Genomic DNA, 16,216 nt, shown 5'->3' with positions numbered 1-16,216 from the left:
TCGGCTGGTCACACACTGCAAGAAGGAAGGTCACGTCTGGGCCTTTGGCAAGCTCTTGCAAACAAGTCCATTTCACAGCTGAGCATGCAAAGCCCAGTTCATAGGCATACACAGTGCCTTGCAAACATTCTCCAGGCTGGATTCTCAGCACAGAGCGAGACAATTGGTCAGTCTAAATTAGCATTATCTGCACTAATGGACTGTGGCTTTCCAGAATTTCAGACAAGTATTTCCCAGCCTTATCTGGGGATGTCAGAAATTGAACCGGAGATCTTTTGCACGCAAACCAAGCTGTACCTTTTCCCAAAAGCGCACCATGCTTTCCAGGGATAATGCTTAGAAAGACCCCATCTATACAACTGCTCAGTTTTTGGTAGTTACGCAAACAAAGAATTCTAAGGTCACCGTTACAAACCTATGCATCTCTAGCCTCTTGAAGACCTGCAAACAGGTTACAGGTAAAGGGACCCCTGACCATTAGGTCCAGTCGTGACCGACTCTGGGGTTGCGGCGCTCATCTCGCTTTATTGGCCGAGGGAGCCGGCGTACAGCTTCCGGGTCATGTGGCTATCATGACTAAGCCGCTTCTGGCGAACCAGAGCAGCGCAAGGAAACGCCGTTTACCTTCCCGCCGGAGCGGTACCTATTTATCTACTTGCACTTTGAGGTGCTTTCGAACTGCTAGGTTGGCAGGAGCAGGGACCGAGCAACGGGAGCTCACCCCGTCGCAGGGATTCAAACCGCCGACCTTCTGATCGGCAAGCCTAGGCTCTGTGGTTTAACCCACAGCGCCACCCGTGTCCCTCATCTCTAGCCTCTTGAAGACCTGCAAACAGGTTAGAGGGTTTTATATGTGTGAGAGTGTGTGTGTGTGTGTGTGTGTGTGTGTGCGCGCGTGTGCGTGCGTGCGTGCGCGCACAGTGCCTTTGTATGCCTTCTCTATTCTGAGACTTTGAAGCAGTATAGCAGAGATGAGGGAACCTGTCGCCCTCCAGAATTTCCTGGACTCCATCAGCCCTGACCATTTGGCGAAAGGAGCTGGAGTCTACCATCATCTGGAGCTGCACATCATTCCTGTACAAAGTCATGGTATAGGTTAAGATTCAGGTTCAATCACCCACCTGTACCTCTAATTAAATGCTCTCAGGTTGCAGAGAGATGGAAGATTTCCCCCACCCCATTTCCTTTCCAAATAGAGGGCACGAACAAGAAGGCAATCGTCCCCATTTGAACCTGCCCAGATGCCAGCACCTTTCTTCTGAGGCCATTCTCCAGGAATGCCGCCTTCAGAAGCTAAGAAGCTGGTGACCAGAGGAAGAGTGTTTCAAATGTAGAACCCCCCTCTTCCAGCACACTTCCCCCAGGAACAAGCCAAGACATCATTTACAAAGCCCTTTTGAATTTGCTGCAGAACAATACCATACTGACCCGCCTGCTGTTGTAATTGTGTTTTAATTCAGGTCGTATTTAATTAGTCTTTTAAAAAATGCTGCATAAAATGCCCTGGACATTTTATTTAAACAGAAAGGTGGAGATTCAAATATTGATTTTAAGTGAAATAATCCACCCCAAACTGAAGCTGCTGGCATTTAATACATACTAGGTCCATCTACCGTGGCATTATTGCTTGCAGGCCGCTTTAATCACAGGGAAACAACTCTTGGAAAAAGCTTCTCCACCATCAACAATTGCTCCCCCTCCCCTTTTAAAAAAGAGGAACACACACACAATGGCTGTGCAGGGTTTTCTCAACTGCACAAAAAATCAGTGGCCTTTCTTAGCAGAGTTCCTGCAGTTTCAGAACCGGTTTCATAGAACTATGGAACTGCAGAGTTGGAAGGGACCCTGGAATGCAGGAATCTCAACTAAAGTATCAATGACATGTGGCCACCCGCCCCTCTGTTGAAAAACCTCAATTTCGCTATCCAAAACAACAATGAGCAGCCCTGATTAGATCACACCAATCCTTAGGTCTATTCCTGCCAGAATGGGTGCCTCACCTTTCAGATGTGCTTCAGAAGGGATGACATTGCACTTCTTGAAAAACTCGTCCGCTAAGCTATCCACCACTAGCAGCTCAGTCTCATCTCCACCAGATCTTATGGCCGAAACGACGTCCGAGTGTTGCTTGCCTTCCATGCACACCCCATTCACCTGCAAGGAATGCAATGCGTTTCTGAGATTAGATAAAGCAGCAGGTGGTCTGGTAGGTGGAAAGAAAAGCTGTCACCTTAGACCAGGAGTGGGCAACCTTCTTGACATTGAAGGCCATTGAAGGCATCAGTAGGTGCCCAATTTGGTTGCGGGGTGTTTGTACGTCTTCCCATTACGTTCATTCTAAACTTTTCACTTGCCTTCATTTTCCTAACTGCAAAAAGGTTTCTCTCTCTCTTTTAAAAAAGTGAATTCCTTGCACTAAGGCGACAGAGGACTTTAACCCACTTTCACTGCTCAAGCCTAATTTTCCAGGATGGGCTTGAATTGCTCCCGCAAAACACTGACGGTCTGGAGGCACAGACTGAGAACTGCAAATACCAAAAGTACAACCCAGATTGGGTCGCAGGACCACATTGTGCATTCCAGGATGGAGACAAACTCCTTCAGTGTTTAAAAACCTTTTGATAAGGACTATCAAACCAGAAAGTATGCAAACCACTCCATGATCAAAGGGGTGCCACTAGAACAACTGAGCTTCCTGAGCACTTTGAGTAGCATACGAATCAGGAACGAAGGCGGGACCATTGATATTTGGGGCTTGGGAGAAGCTCAGCACTGGCCTGTATTAACTCTCTACCATTATCCCCATCACCAGAAGGTTCAACAAAGACGGAAATGTGGCTACAGGAGTCTGCTGCAGATTATTTTATCATTCAAAACCACAAGGCCTGAAGTTCCTATGCGATTCGAAACGTTGTATTCCAAACATTTTGACCTAGAGCATGAAGCCAACCAGAGCCACATCCTGGTTTGTTATCATTGGAGACCAGTACATTGCCATGACACAGCAGGTAGGTTGAAGGGGTGGCTGGGTTGCAGCAGCAGCAGCAGCAGCATCAGGAACAAAGTAGATTTGCACAGAGACCAGAATACCAATTCCATGTCCACTGTGTGCAATCCTCCTTCTTGCATACTGGAACAAGTGATGTGTTGAAAGAGCAAGCTACAGTCAAGCAATGTAACTGAGATCATAGAATCGTAGTGTTGGAAGGGAACCCGAGAGTCACCTGGTCCAACCCCCTGGCAAATAGACATTATGTTATGGCGACTGCAACCTAGATTTATAAGGCACCTAGCTTATATATATATATGAGTTTCTAACACTGGTTCGTGCCCTGTCAAGAAGAGGCAGTTGTTCTCCATCCTCCATGTTCATGAAGGTACCAGCCCAGGTCTCCTCCAGAGTGATGAAGCAACCCACCAATGCTCTCCCCACCATACCTGAAAGGTGGAAGCAGAAGTCGCACAACCAAGGCACCCATGCGCTTGGGCCTCATTGTGTCCGACCTCCACTGTCAGAGCCAGCAAGCCTCTGAATACCAGATCCTAGGAATCACCAGTAGGGAGAGGGGCTGCTGTGCTTAGGTCCTGCTTGCAGGCCTTCCCATAGGCAATTGGTTAGGATGCTAGACTTGTTGGTTCCCTGTTGGCCGGAGGGTTCCCACTTTTAAAGAATTAACTGGGGTACCAATGGATAAGACGGGAGGGGAGAACAGCCCGTCACCAATCAACAGATGGTGGGGCTGACCACATGGATATTTACTAGCCAAAACACTGTCCACACAAACTTCTGGTGTAACGTGCAATGCTGGCTTCACCCGTGGACACAGCAATGGGGCTAGGGAGGAAGCAAGACGGGCATTTAGAGCAGCAACCGGTTTGTCAGAGGGAAGAAGAATCTTCTACAAACAACACACAGGCAACAGCTTTCTAGGCAGCCTCCCTGTCAGTTTGTACACAACGTCACGTGCCTGGTGTGCAGGCCTGTCATCTAGCCTGTGTGCATCTCTGGCCACACAAACCTGGCAGCTTTGCTTGTGCAATCCTGTGCTAATCGCTTCAGGGAAATCTGATTTTAATGAGGTTTTGCTGGCTTCTCTGCTAATCCCTGAACGGCTCCGGCATGAAAGATCTGGCTGTAATTGGTGCCAGGGCAACTAATACATTTGTCTTCCTCTAGTTCAGCAGTTCACAAGCCTTTTAGTGAAACGACCCAATGATGGAACTCTTATTTGTATTCAAGGCGCACCGTCTCACAACTTGATCCAAAAAACCCCACCAAAACCCTTTTCTGCCAATAGATTCTCAGCCCACTGCACTGCTTGCAATATCTCTCCTTTGCTCCTTAAAAAAAGGGCCTGTCGGTTTGGATTTGAGCCAAAACTACCAATATCCAAATACTAACAATACCGAAGGAGACATTTTCTTTGGTGCAGAGAGTGAACACTGAATGCACAATTTCTTAGTTACTTTTGACCACTCCTTCCTTCCTTCCTTCCTTCCTTCCTTCCTTCCTTCCTTCCTTCCTTCCTTCCTTCCTCCCTTCTTGCTGGTGCCTCCCCATAGAACATGTCAGATTTCATTTCATGAAATGTATATACCGCTTGATTCTAAAAACAAAACTCCAAGTGATTTACAAAAACAAATGTGGAAGCTCCTCGGGGCAGGGACCTATTTTGTTTGATGGTGCTTTAATTAAAATGAGAGCAGCTAGGAATCCACAAGACTCTGAGCAAGAAACATGGAACCGAAGCTGCTGCATCAGCCAGGTGGGCCCTGTTACTAGGGAAGAGAGAAAGAGTGGTGGTACCATGCTAAAATAATCCTTTTGCATCAGTCCACACTGACACACTGCTGCCCATGACTCTCCACACACTGAAGTCCCAGAATAGTAGCTGTACAACCCAACCCCCACCTTAATGTCAAAGTAAAGGCCTTTGAGAAAGAAACACAAGAATTACACATACCTAAGGCAGGTTAAACTGCCAAGTTACGTCCGTGGGGAAAAATGGAGGAGGGGTGCGCAGATCTGTAAAACCAGAATGGCTTTCAAGTTGGGAGATGAGAGCTGAACTCCTCAATTTTTGACGGCATTTAGGTTTAATTTAAAAAGTGGGTGTGCAGGGAGAGAAGAGAATTTGGAAAAACACTGCACTAGCTGCCCTGCTACTATCTCAACCTGGATCACAAGCTACATTTATAGCCAACTCACAAACAGCTAGGTCACTCTAATTTTGCTAATTCCTCTATGGCAACCCCTATGAAACTCCATTAGCTCTTTGGTTTGCTGAACAATTATGGAAGGAAACTCTACCGCACCACTATACAGGGAAGGTGACACGGGAGCTCTGGTTGCAATGGCCACACGTGAAAATTGAGACACACCCAGTTCCAATGTAAGAAACCATCATTTGTTGTTATGATGACCACAAACCTCTGACTCGTGTGCTCCCAACTCCTCCTTTGCCTGTGAGAGGAGAAGACTGCAGAAGCTTTTGCAGTTTTCGGCAGCACCCAGAAACCAGGGAACCATGGCCTATCCACTCAAAAAAGGATAAAACCACTGCTTGACACCCTGGTTCCATTTTAACTAACCATGGTTAGAACAAACTACAATTCAGAGTTGGGACATGACACAAAGCTGTAGTTTATCCCAAAGCGGATAAGAGGGAAGCATGCAAGTCAGTGGCCCACCACAGTTGGCTTTTGTAGCACACCATGGTTTGTTACACCTGAACAGAGCCATATAGTTACAGGTCACAAAGGAGTGAGAAGTCACCCCAAGGATTTCAGTCACGCCAGTCTGTTTGCTAGGTGACTTATTTCCACACCACTACAAGGGACCTTGTTTGGGGCCTGTGCACATCTCACCCCAACCCCGTATACCTCTATAATGCGGTCTTGAGGCAGGAGTCCCGAGGCTTCAGCTGGCGAATCTGGATCCACCGCTCGTACATACTGGCCCGGCTTGGCCTTGTCGCTGTGGAGGTTGAATCCATACCCATTGGGGCCCTTCTTCATTCGGCAGAGGCGAGGCCGCAAATCTTTCTAAAGGGGAGAAACACAAGAAGCATTGAGACTGCAGTTTGTGGTCATTTCTCCATCCTACTCTCAACTTCTCCATTGATCTCTTTCCAAATTGTATAGCCAGGACCACCTGGAGACAGAAATGCAGATTTTTAAAGTGTGACTTGCAATCCATAACTCTGGGTCTGCAGAGGATTACCAGTGCAGCTCTGGCTAGCTAGCCTGGCTTTTGTATCCTAGGGTCACACTGAAACCAGTGAGACCAGGAATGTTACCCTCTCCCCCCCCCCCAACTGCATGATATCTAGGGCAATAGTGTCTCATACCAAATGTAAACAAGCTGTGAAAAAGTCTATAAATGGAAAAATGAAGGTGCTATATGTACTTTTCCCTATTTGTTTTGTAACGCAAGAAAATCTCTAATAAAAATCAATTAAAAAAAATACTGCACCCCTTAACTGACCTGTTTTGCTGAATACCCATACGAAACAGCAAGAGAGCTAATGCTTTAAATAATGAAACCCTGTCATTCCCCATATACATCCATATATATTTGTACAAAGGATTAGCAACCCAAACAAGAGTGTTTACTAGGAACTTTAATATCCACAATGACAGATGGTAGAAGAACACCCAACCCACCCATTATTCATTTATTTGACTCGTTGGGCACCCTGCCTCCATGCTTCCTCTTTGAGTGGAGATAGGAAAGCTGGGCAGTGATGGAAGAACACATCATTCACAGCCATTGCCCACACTGAGGAGGAGCTGGCACACCCAGCAGCTGGCACAACTTCACCCTCCTCAAACAAGGAAGCCAAGTCCATGACGAAGCTTCTTTGGGAAGTGGAACATCCAGTAATTGCAACATATTCCTGCAGACATACAGGGCAGAATCCACAGCCACCCTCAATCACCTCACTCTTCAATATGGTGTGCTCAAAGGACACCCATTTCTGCAACTCGTGTGGTGCCTCTCAGTTGGCCTATGATCAAATAAGCATGTCAAATGCTCACCTCACTGCCATGTCTCTTTTTAGGAAACAGCAGGCGGATCTACCACCTGATTCCTATGTCTGCCTATGAGCTACTGAAAAACCCATCTTCCTCCACTGCTCATGCTGGTACAATGTTTTCCCCCAGTTATGGAGCTCTAGAAAAAGAAGGCACCATACCCTAATATTTAGTCTTATATTTTTATTTATTTATTGACCGCCTTCACCCGATGATCCCAGGGCAGGATTCCGCATAAAAACACAATGTTAGAAACCAATTTAGAACAACCTGGCAGTGATCTTCCTACGCAAAGGAACAGAAAAGAAAGACTAGACTATTCTGGGGAGGAGATAAAGGAACTCTTCCCGTTAAAAGTTTCCAGGTTGATGTTAGAATTTCTTCTGCAAGCCGCTTTGGTATTTTATATGAGCAAGAATCCAATGCTGCTATTCATTATCAGATTTAAGACTGTGAAAGCTCTATACTGAATACACTGTGGGAGGAGACTTTTAAGTGACTTTTTTCAAAGCTGCGAAACACATGTGGACCATCATGTCAGAAATGTGGTATAGGAGTTGAGGGCAAGCTTCAATTTAAACAGCTGCCCCTTACTCTGGAAGAGGAAAGAGGGGTGGGGGACCTGTGGACTCCTCCAGCTATTGCAAGACTTCCATCAGCTCCAGCTGATGTGGCCAATGGCCAGGTAATGAGGAGAGTCCAGCAACACCTAGAGAGCCGTCACTGGTTATTCATGCCTGTTCCAGGAATTCAAAGAATATAAGCAGATGAACCTTCCTTTGGAATTTTCTCCTTAGGATAGATGTTGACATGTGCTGAAATACCCAATTCCTCAGCCATTTACAGCACATGAACTTGTCTCAGAAGCTTTAGCCATGAGGGCACACTGACCCACAACCCTACCAACATGTGTCCTCCACAGACTTGGCGGGGAGCGAATCTTCTCATGCATTGCTTGCCAGATGACGAAACACACAAGCATTCCTCAAATTATACTACAGCCTCTGATGCATGCTGAGGGTTTTGAACGAAACCCCAAGTTTTAAGATTTGCATTTGCCAGAACAGCTTGTTTGGTATGCAAGGAGGCAGGGTGGGTTATAGCTATGATTTAGAGCTGCAGTGTCTCTTTCCTAACCCCGTCCAAACTTTTCCTGCGAACCTACTGCTCAAGGAGGCACCCTGTGGATCCTGTTGCTGGAAGAACTCTGTTTATGATGAGTGGGTTTGGGGAAAGGGAGGGTCGGGTCATCCCCCTTCCTCCAGTGAAAGAACCCGCTTGACTTCGTTTCCCAATTATGGTTCAAATCTTAAGAAAACATTTCATCACAGAATGCATAAAGGCGAAAGTTCTGGGAAGTCTGACGTAAGGACAAATAGACAGAAAACAGAAGATCACTGCACCAACACACCACCAAGGGTAGCAAACAGAGTACAAAAATTGCACATCATCCATCAGACAGAAAGATGGAGGAATGTATTGGGGGTCCCACGTGGGCAACCATCAAGAGGGTGAGTGGAATCCTCCTAGAGATCAAAGCCTTTGTTCCTCAAAGGATCACAGTATGACAGTATGCCATCACTCCCCTCTTAATAGACCGGCTATTTTAGTTGGCAGTCACTTGCCTCTAGGGTCCCCACTTTTAAATTCCCAATGGCTCACATGCTGTTACTTTAAATAAGAGTAAGAATCAGCTCGATAAGAGAAAATGCCCCCGGTTACAAGCACTTTTTAATGCAAGCCAAGAGCAGGGCTGGGCAATATTAGGTTTTCAACATCGCAGTGTATCACCAGCCAAACATTGTGGTTTGGCGATATACCACGATGTTGAAAAAAGCTGTGTTGGTCCTGGCCCTTGAGGTGGGTGAAACTGCCACAGCTCTCACCATGGGAGCTGGGACCCTTTCACCCCACTGCCTTGCAGGTCAGGGCCAATGTCCAAGCCCACTGCTCAGCTGGGGGGGAGGATCCCGCCTGACAGCTGAGCAAGCCAGACCACTCCCCAAGATGGAGGGAGCCCTGCAATGGAGCCTAACAGCCTCCGTTAGCAGGGCTCCTTTGTCAGCGAGCCAGTGGCAAGTCTAGGGCTCCATAAAACTGCTTGGCTGAGGTGAGGGCAGCTGTGCTCTCCTCAGCCAAGCATTTTAAAGACACGGAGGAAGGAACAAGCTGTATCAGCGCCTCACCAATGCAGCCTGTTTCTCGCTCTGCACTAGGTGCTGGAGGGACTCAGGAGTGGCGGCGGTTTTACCAGCGATATACTGCTGAGTGAAACCGCCATCGCGGTTAGCCCCTCATAGTGATATATTGCTCTATTGCCCAGACCTACTCAAGAGCAGGCTTTTCTCCAAAATTCCGCCACCTTCCACAATTTTCCCTTCTGTGGAAATCTGAAGTGCCCTCCTATGCAAGAAACAGCCCTGTTTAAAATGGCCCTTGCAATGAGAAGAATCTGGGCACTGGATATCAAACAGCATTACTGTTTTCAGTTATGGCTGTGAAATAAACCCCTAATCCCGCCTCCCTTGCAGCGCCTTAAAAAAAGAAGACAGTCTTCTCATAACTCTCCTCCTCCTCCTCCCTGAACTCAAGCTCATCAGGGATGAGTTCAGAAGCCTCTTTTCTCCATATTTCCCAGGACTGGATTGCAGAGTACAACTTGCACACCATGCAGAATTGTCACCATGAATTTGTTTAGTCTATGGTTTTTCCAATGAAAAGGAATGAGCCTTCTATCTCTCTCCTCCTGCTTTCCTCCCCCCTTTTCAGCATCACTCATTACAACTACCCAGCTCAGAAACCAGAGACACCAGAGACACCTTTCTACCAGCTCGGGGGGGGGGGGGGGAATACACTTTCATTTCTACTGTGTACCTTTTTTGAAGTTTAGCTAAATTAAGGGAACGGTTCGGCAGCTGAACCAAGCTCTTCCCTTGCCTGTATGCCTCTAGCCCTCTGCCCCATGCACAAAACACATGGCTGTCGGTGCACCCTCCTTCCCTTGCTTCTGCACTCAAGACATTCTGCCCTCTACTACTTCCTTAACTCAGTTTCTCACCATTGCAGGGGGCAGCCTATAAGAAAAGCACCTCATCTCCATTTAGCACCAATGCATTTTGGAAGAAATTCCAGAGGAAAAATAACCACAGATATTTGCGTTTAAGAAAATGTGTTCTGTGCCACATTCTGTCTATGCTAGTTATAGCAAGAACTTTAGCTATGCAACCAATTGTAGCTTTTTGGCATGGCCATAAGGAAAGGCCTGAAGGTTTTTATAAAGAATTGGCAGGCAGTTCCTTTACGATACCTACTCCCAGGTGCACCGTGTCCTGCTAGCACAGACATGTGTACAGTACAAAAACCCACAAAAGCAGGCACATGCCGATAAATATACACCCCCCTCGAAACATTCCTCCTTTGAAATAACACCACCACCGCCTCACAAAAACAAAACAAAACAAAACAAAACAGGGCTCTGAATATTATCCCCCCCCCCACCTACACCAGCAGCTTTCCAGAATTCTGCTACCCAATTCTATATAGTGTGTAGGTTGGCTCTAAGAGTCCAAGGGCAAAACAGTGTGCAAATTTGTGTCTAAGGGTGCTAATGTGAGCATGCACACAAATAATTCTGTCAACCGACGTTCCCCTTTTATTTACAGTCTGGTCTCTCAGAGCCAAGCAGGCAAAATAATCTAAACATGCCTCATATTAAAATAAATCCAATGCAAGCAATGTATTGCAGTGCTTAGAGCAGAGGGGAGGAGCCCCCAGCCCAAATTTGGCCCAGCACAGATCTCCAAGTTGGCCCGTGGTGCAGCTTCCTCAAAACCACAGGCAGTTGCCCCAAACGTGATGTCATATGTGATGCTAGCTTCAGGCAGGTAGAGAAACAGCTGGAGCATCTGCAGAATAGAGTTCTCTGTGTGGAACACTCTTACACTCTGCTTGGCCCTTGGGAAGCACAGAGCCCAGGGCTTGCAAATCCACAGTGTTTCCCAACAGCCGAGCTGGCTGCTGGGCATTTGGGAAGCGCCATGCAAAGTTGTATTGCAAAGGCCAAGCACAGCTATTGCCTTCATGAAAAGAAAAGCAAAACTGGGGATTCCCAAAGCGACAAGGCAGATGATCCGTTTCCCAGAAGAGTTTTAGCAAATGCCAAGACAATCTCTTTTGTTTTAACACGCTTGAACTGAATAAGGCATTCCACTGCTGTGTATACCCTGCAGCTTTGAAAGAACATTCCTAAGCATATGCTTTTCCAATCAAAGATTTACGGGAAGTGTAGTTTACCCATGAGTCACAATTCTCAGCAACCCGTAACAAACTACAGCACCTAGAATTCTTTTAGGGCAAGAATGTGCTTTGGGTGTTTCAAGGTATTGGGTGCATACAGGACAATGGTCCATCTAGATCTGCATCATATACTTTAGCATTCCTCAACCCTCCACATGCTGCCTGGACTACAGCTCCCAACCAGTTAAGGAAGGCTGGTCTGCACTGACTGGCAGCAGCTCTCCAAAGTTTCAGAAAAGAGACGCCAGGGGTTGAAACAGATCCCTTCCTGCATGCAATGCATGCGCTCTACCCCCGAGCTATAGCTCTACTCTTGCATGTAGTTATTTACAACAGAACCAGTTAATTCTCATCTGGGTTATGTAGCCCACAATGCCTCTGATTTTCCAAGTGAGGAACTGAGGCAAGGAGCCCATTATAGTGGGCTGGCAAAGGCCACCCAACATGCCTTTGCAAGTTGGGATTTAAATGTACACCACTGGTTTTCAGCAAGAAGACAGCCATTACTCTGCTTGACACAAGGGCCATCAATCACCTTCCCAACTTTTTCCAGCTCTGTGCCATTTTGTACAAAGCCTCAAATATTTATATATAAAAAACCCAAGCACTTAGGAAGTCACTCCCCTGACAGCGCAACTACAAATTGCACATGATCTCAATTTGCATGGGAATGCAAAGGTGAGGAATCCCTAAAAGCAGTGCTAATGGAAAAACTGAAGGATGACACTGGGCCACGGGGAGGAATGTTTACAGCTTGAACCTGGCTCTGTTTAGTCTCCATTTACTGCTTTGGAGCCATTGTTTTACGGTGAAGGAAAGCAGGCAGTCGCCAGCACTTGCAGGCATGGGGCATCTGGAGCTGGGTTATCCAAGCCAAAACCATCCATGAGCCAGCTAGCACAAGAAACTCTGGGCAGTTTCAGACTGAAACTTCTAAGGCTAAACACATTAAACCAGAAAAACAGCTTTGTGCAGAGCTTTCAGGCTGATCTTCATTGTGGGTTGCAGTCCCATAACCCCTAGTCAGACTTGGTTACAAGCAGACTAGTGACCCAAATGGTTGACTTGCATTCACTATCATGCAATTTATTGAGGACTCTGGAATCAGATGGAATGAAAGGGATGGAAAGAAGCAGGACCTAAGGATGAAAATTTCAGCAGGGTATGTTACCTTTCCATCTTGGGAGGCAGCATCTCCTGCCCCCTTAACCCACAGAATTGTAGAACTGAAGGGTTGGAAGGGACCCCGAGAGTCATCTAGTCCAACCCTCTGCAATGCAGGAATCTCAACTAGATCATATGTGACAGGTGGCCATCCAACCTCTGCTTTGAAACCTACAAGGAAGGAGAATCTGCCGCCTCTTATGGAAGTCTGCTCCACTGTCAAACAGTTCTTACTGTCAAAAAGTTCTTCTTGATGCTTAGTTGGAATTTCAGATACAGCATTTAGCAGCCAGTACCTGCAGATGTGGGTGGCGCTGTGGGTTAAACCACAGAGCCTAGGGCTTGCCAATCAGAAGGTTGGCGGTTCGAATCCCCACAGTGGTCCCAGCTCCTGCCCACTTAGCAGTTCAAAAGCACGTCAAAGTGCAAGTAGATAAATAGGCACCACTCCGGTGGGAAGGTAAATGGCGTTTCCGTGCGCTGCTCTGGTTCGCCAGAAGCGGCTTAGTCATGCTGGCCACATGACCCGGAAGCTGTACGCTGTCTCCCTCGGCCAGTAAAGCGAGATGAGTGCCGCAACCTCAGAGTCATCTGCGACTGGACCTAACGGTCAGGGATCCCTTTACCTTTACCTGCAGATTAAACATCCCTTTGAAACAAACAAGCAAACAAACAAAGTATTTTTAAATGTCACTATTAGACTTGTGCAATGCCATTTTGTGCATAATGGGGGTGGGGACTTGCCCAACTCAGCATCCCACCTCCACCCAAAGTTTCTTCAGTGGAAGAATGTTAAGGAGAGCAATGCACAGTTAACTTTCCCTAGCTCACGGCTGCACCTTATGGCTAGGCTAGGCTCTGTCCTACCTGTCCTGTTCCCCTCTTACACCCAAGCACTGCATGGCACAGGCAGCTCAATCCTATCCATGAATCACCACTGAAGTCAGTGAGACTTACTCCTGGGTAGAGGGGCTGCGACAAAAGGTAGCCTCTCTGCACAATTCTTGCACTGTTAGCATGAAGAACTATTTGGGCAGGAATGTGCCTGCCAGCCCACACAAAGTTTACTTTATTAAAGGAAGGAAAGCAGCATAAACTTGCATTGTGGTTACTTGCTAAAGAGAGGTGGGAAGGCAGCTTCCGCCAGTGAGCAGGCTATCAGCAGCCTCAGTGCAGAACACTATGGTAATCATACCTGCCCACTTAACATCCTGGCTGCCAATGACAGCAGAAAAGCAAAAGGGCCAATTCTTGCAACCACTCGGTTTGCGGTTGCCATCTGGCACTGGTGAGGCTGCCTGCATCCTGTCCATCACCGATTACACAAAGCCACAAAGTCACATGTTCCATAATGCTTTTTAATGCACTCTACTGCAAGTTTCAGCTGTTAAACACGTTTGCACTGATGCACAAGCCTTCAGAATTTGCTCGTGCAGGGCCCACATACAAATGTCAGGCCATGGGCAGAGACCATACACACAGCTGAATTTCAAACAGAATTTTTACAGGGTGTTGGCCTTAATTATCAAGTTTCTATGGAAAAACCAAAGAAAGAAACTGCCCAGCTTTTGACTCAAAGCTTACTGACATGTTAATAGAATTGTCCTAGCTCTGTAGAACAGTAAGGGCAGACAATCACCACAGCCACACCAAAAGTGAAACAATCAAATCCTATTGCCTGGTTATGTTCCAGAGACTCAACTGCTAACCAGTGTTAGTACCTCAGATATATAAGCTAATTGCCAAATGGCACCTTAAACCTAGGTTATGGTTGCCACAACGGAATATCTAGGTGTCATCCCACCCCCGCACCCCCAGTTGAAATATTATTATTAAGAATAAGAACAATTTCATTTCTACACTGCTTTATATTTCAAAGAACAAATCTCAAAGCAGTTTACAACACATTAAAACACTGAATAAAACAATCCAGAATACAGTGGACCCTCTGGATACAAACTTAATTCTTTCCGGGGGTCCGTTCACCCCCCCCAAAATAATGTAAACAGAGGTGCGCTTCTGTGCACGCACGCGGTGCGATTGAGCACTTCTGCACATGTGCGCGTGGTGAAACCCGGAAGTATACACTTCTGGGTTTGCTGTGGCCGTAACCTGAAGATTCTGTATCCAGAGGGATACATAAGTAGAGGTACGACTGTAAAACAAATTCAAGCTACTGGGAAATTATTTCAGATCCTTCTCTAAGCGACATTTTGCTTTCCCCAGTCACCAGCCTGGCATCCAGAAATCTCTCAAGTGGTTGCAACTGGACCTATGCCAGTTGCAAAATGCGCTTGGTCCCTGGCTAATTTCTAACACTGTTCCCAACACATTCAACACTGGCTGATTTTTTAGCGTTTGCTGTAATCCACACAGAGAAGGTGTTCCAAAGCCTTGGTGCAGCCCACAAAGCAGCCCTTTGTCTCTGATACCCACTTGCTTGGTCATGCAAGGACAATGGCACAGCAAACTAGGATGGCAAAGCTGATCTGAAAGCCCGGGCAGGTTGCTATGGGGGCAAGTGGTGCTTTAGGTAACCATACCCAAGACCATTTAAAGACTTAAAGGCCAAACCTTCCATTATAAATTAAGCCCAGAAATGGACAGGTAATCAAATGAAGTCGGAACAAATCGGGCTTCCATATTTTGGGCCAAGTTACACTTCCGAATAGTTTTTAAAGGCAGCCTCACGAAGAACACATTGCATAAGTCTAGTCTGGGAGTAAACAAAACATAGATAACTAATGTCTTCAAGAAAGAACTAAGTTGTTGAATCAACCAAAGCTGATAAAAACCACCAGGGTCCAAGTGTATGGCCCAAGCTGCACACTTGCTCCTACGAGGGCAGTACAGCCCCATCCAAAGTAGAATGAATACCACTTTTTGATACTAGCCAAAATTCCTGGCAAGCCAACAGTACTTCTCTCTTATCTGGGTTTCCTTTCATTTGATCTCTATTTGCTGGGTGCTGCTACCCTCCTGCTTTCCTATAATGCAACACGTCACCCAAAGAATGGATGACCCACTTGACCTTCCACTGCAGAGTCCACTTCGTCTTCTGTTCTTCCCTTTTTAATTCCGGGTACATATTGACTTTTGATTAAAGGGCTTCTTTGGAAAACTTGAGCTCTCCAAGAGAGACCTTGCTGACAAGGATTTTGAGCCAAAATAGTCATCATTGCTAGTAAAGGCACAGTTCAGACGGTTGAAAGGCTATTTTAAATCTAGATAAGCACTAACATTTCATGCACAAGGACCTTTCCTTCATTCTAGGAAACCCCATGCCTAGGATTCCCCAATGTGACACCCAGGGTTCCAGCAGACACCCCCCTCTGACACCCACAAAGGACACCTGCAGACTCTCAGTTAAAAAACACTGAGAGGGATATTTTTGATTGTTTCATAGTGGATGGTCTGGTATTTCTGTGTGCTTTACTTGTTTCATAGGTATTTTGTCTGGTTTTTTGCAGGGAGAGGGTTCTGAGCATTGTCAGCTTTTCTTCTGTGAAACAGGTATTTTGTGGTGCCCCTGACAGTCCACTTTGGCTTGTAAATATTTCTTTACAGTGCTTTTTAGCATACAGTGGTACCTCTAGTTAAGAACTTAATTCGTTCCGGAGGTCCGTTCTTAACCTGAAACTGTTCTTAACCTGAAGCACCACTTTAGCTAATGGGGCCTCCTGCTGCTGCCGCGCTGCCAGAGCACGATTTGTGTTCT

At 46.5% G+C, this 16,216-nt stretch overlaps 1 protein-coding gene across 1 annotated transcript in view; it reads right to left on the bottom strand.

Annotated features, from left to right (window-relative positions):
• Positions 1-16,216, bottom strand: part of NHERF1 (NHERF family PDZ scaffold protein 1) — a 57,451-nt gene that overhangs the window by 13,147 nt on the left and 28,088 nt on the right. The window contains exons 2-3 of the mRNA XM_081850873.1: positions 5,884-6,045; positions 2,001-2,154 (exon numbers count right to left, since the gene is read on the bottom strand). Of these exons, the coding sequence (XP_081706999.1) occupies positions 2,001-2,154; positions 5,884-6,045 (316 nt within the window). The remainder of the gene's footprint in view (positions 1-2,000; positions 2,155-5,883; positions 6,046-16,216) is intronic.

This window comes from Podarcis erhardii (assembly GCF_964252035.2).
Source record: "Podarcis erhardii genome assembly, chromosome: 2".
Taxonomy (NCBI): Eukaryota; Metazoa; Chordata; class Lepidosauria; order Squamata; family Lacertidae; genus Podarcis; species Podarcis erhardii.
The sequence above is the reverse complement of the archived record's forward strand: the minus strand, read 5'-3'. Positions and strand labels throughout refer to the sequence as shown.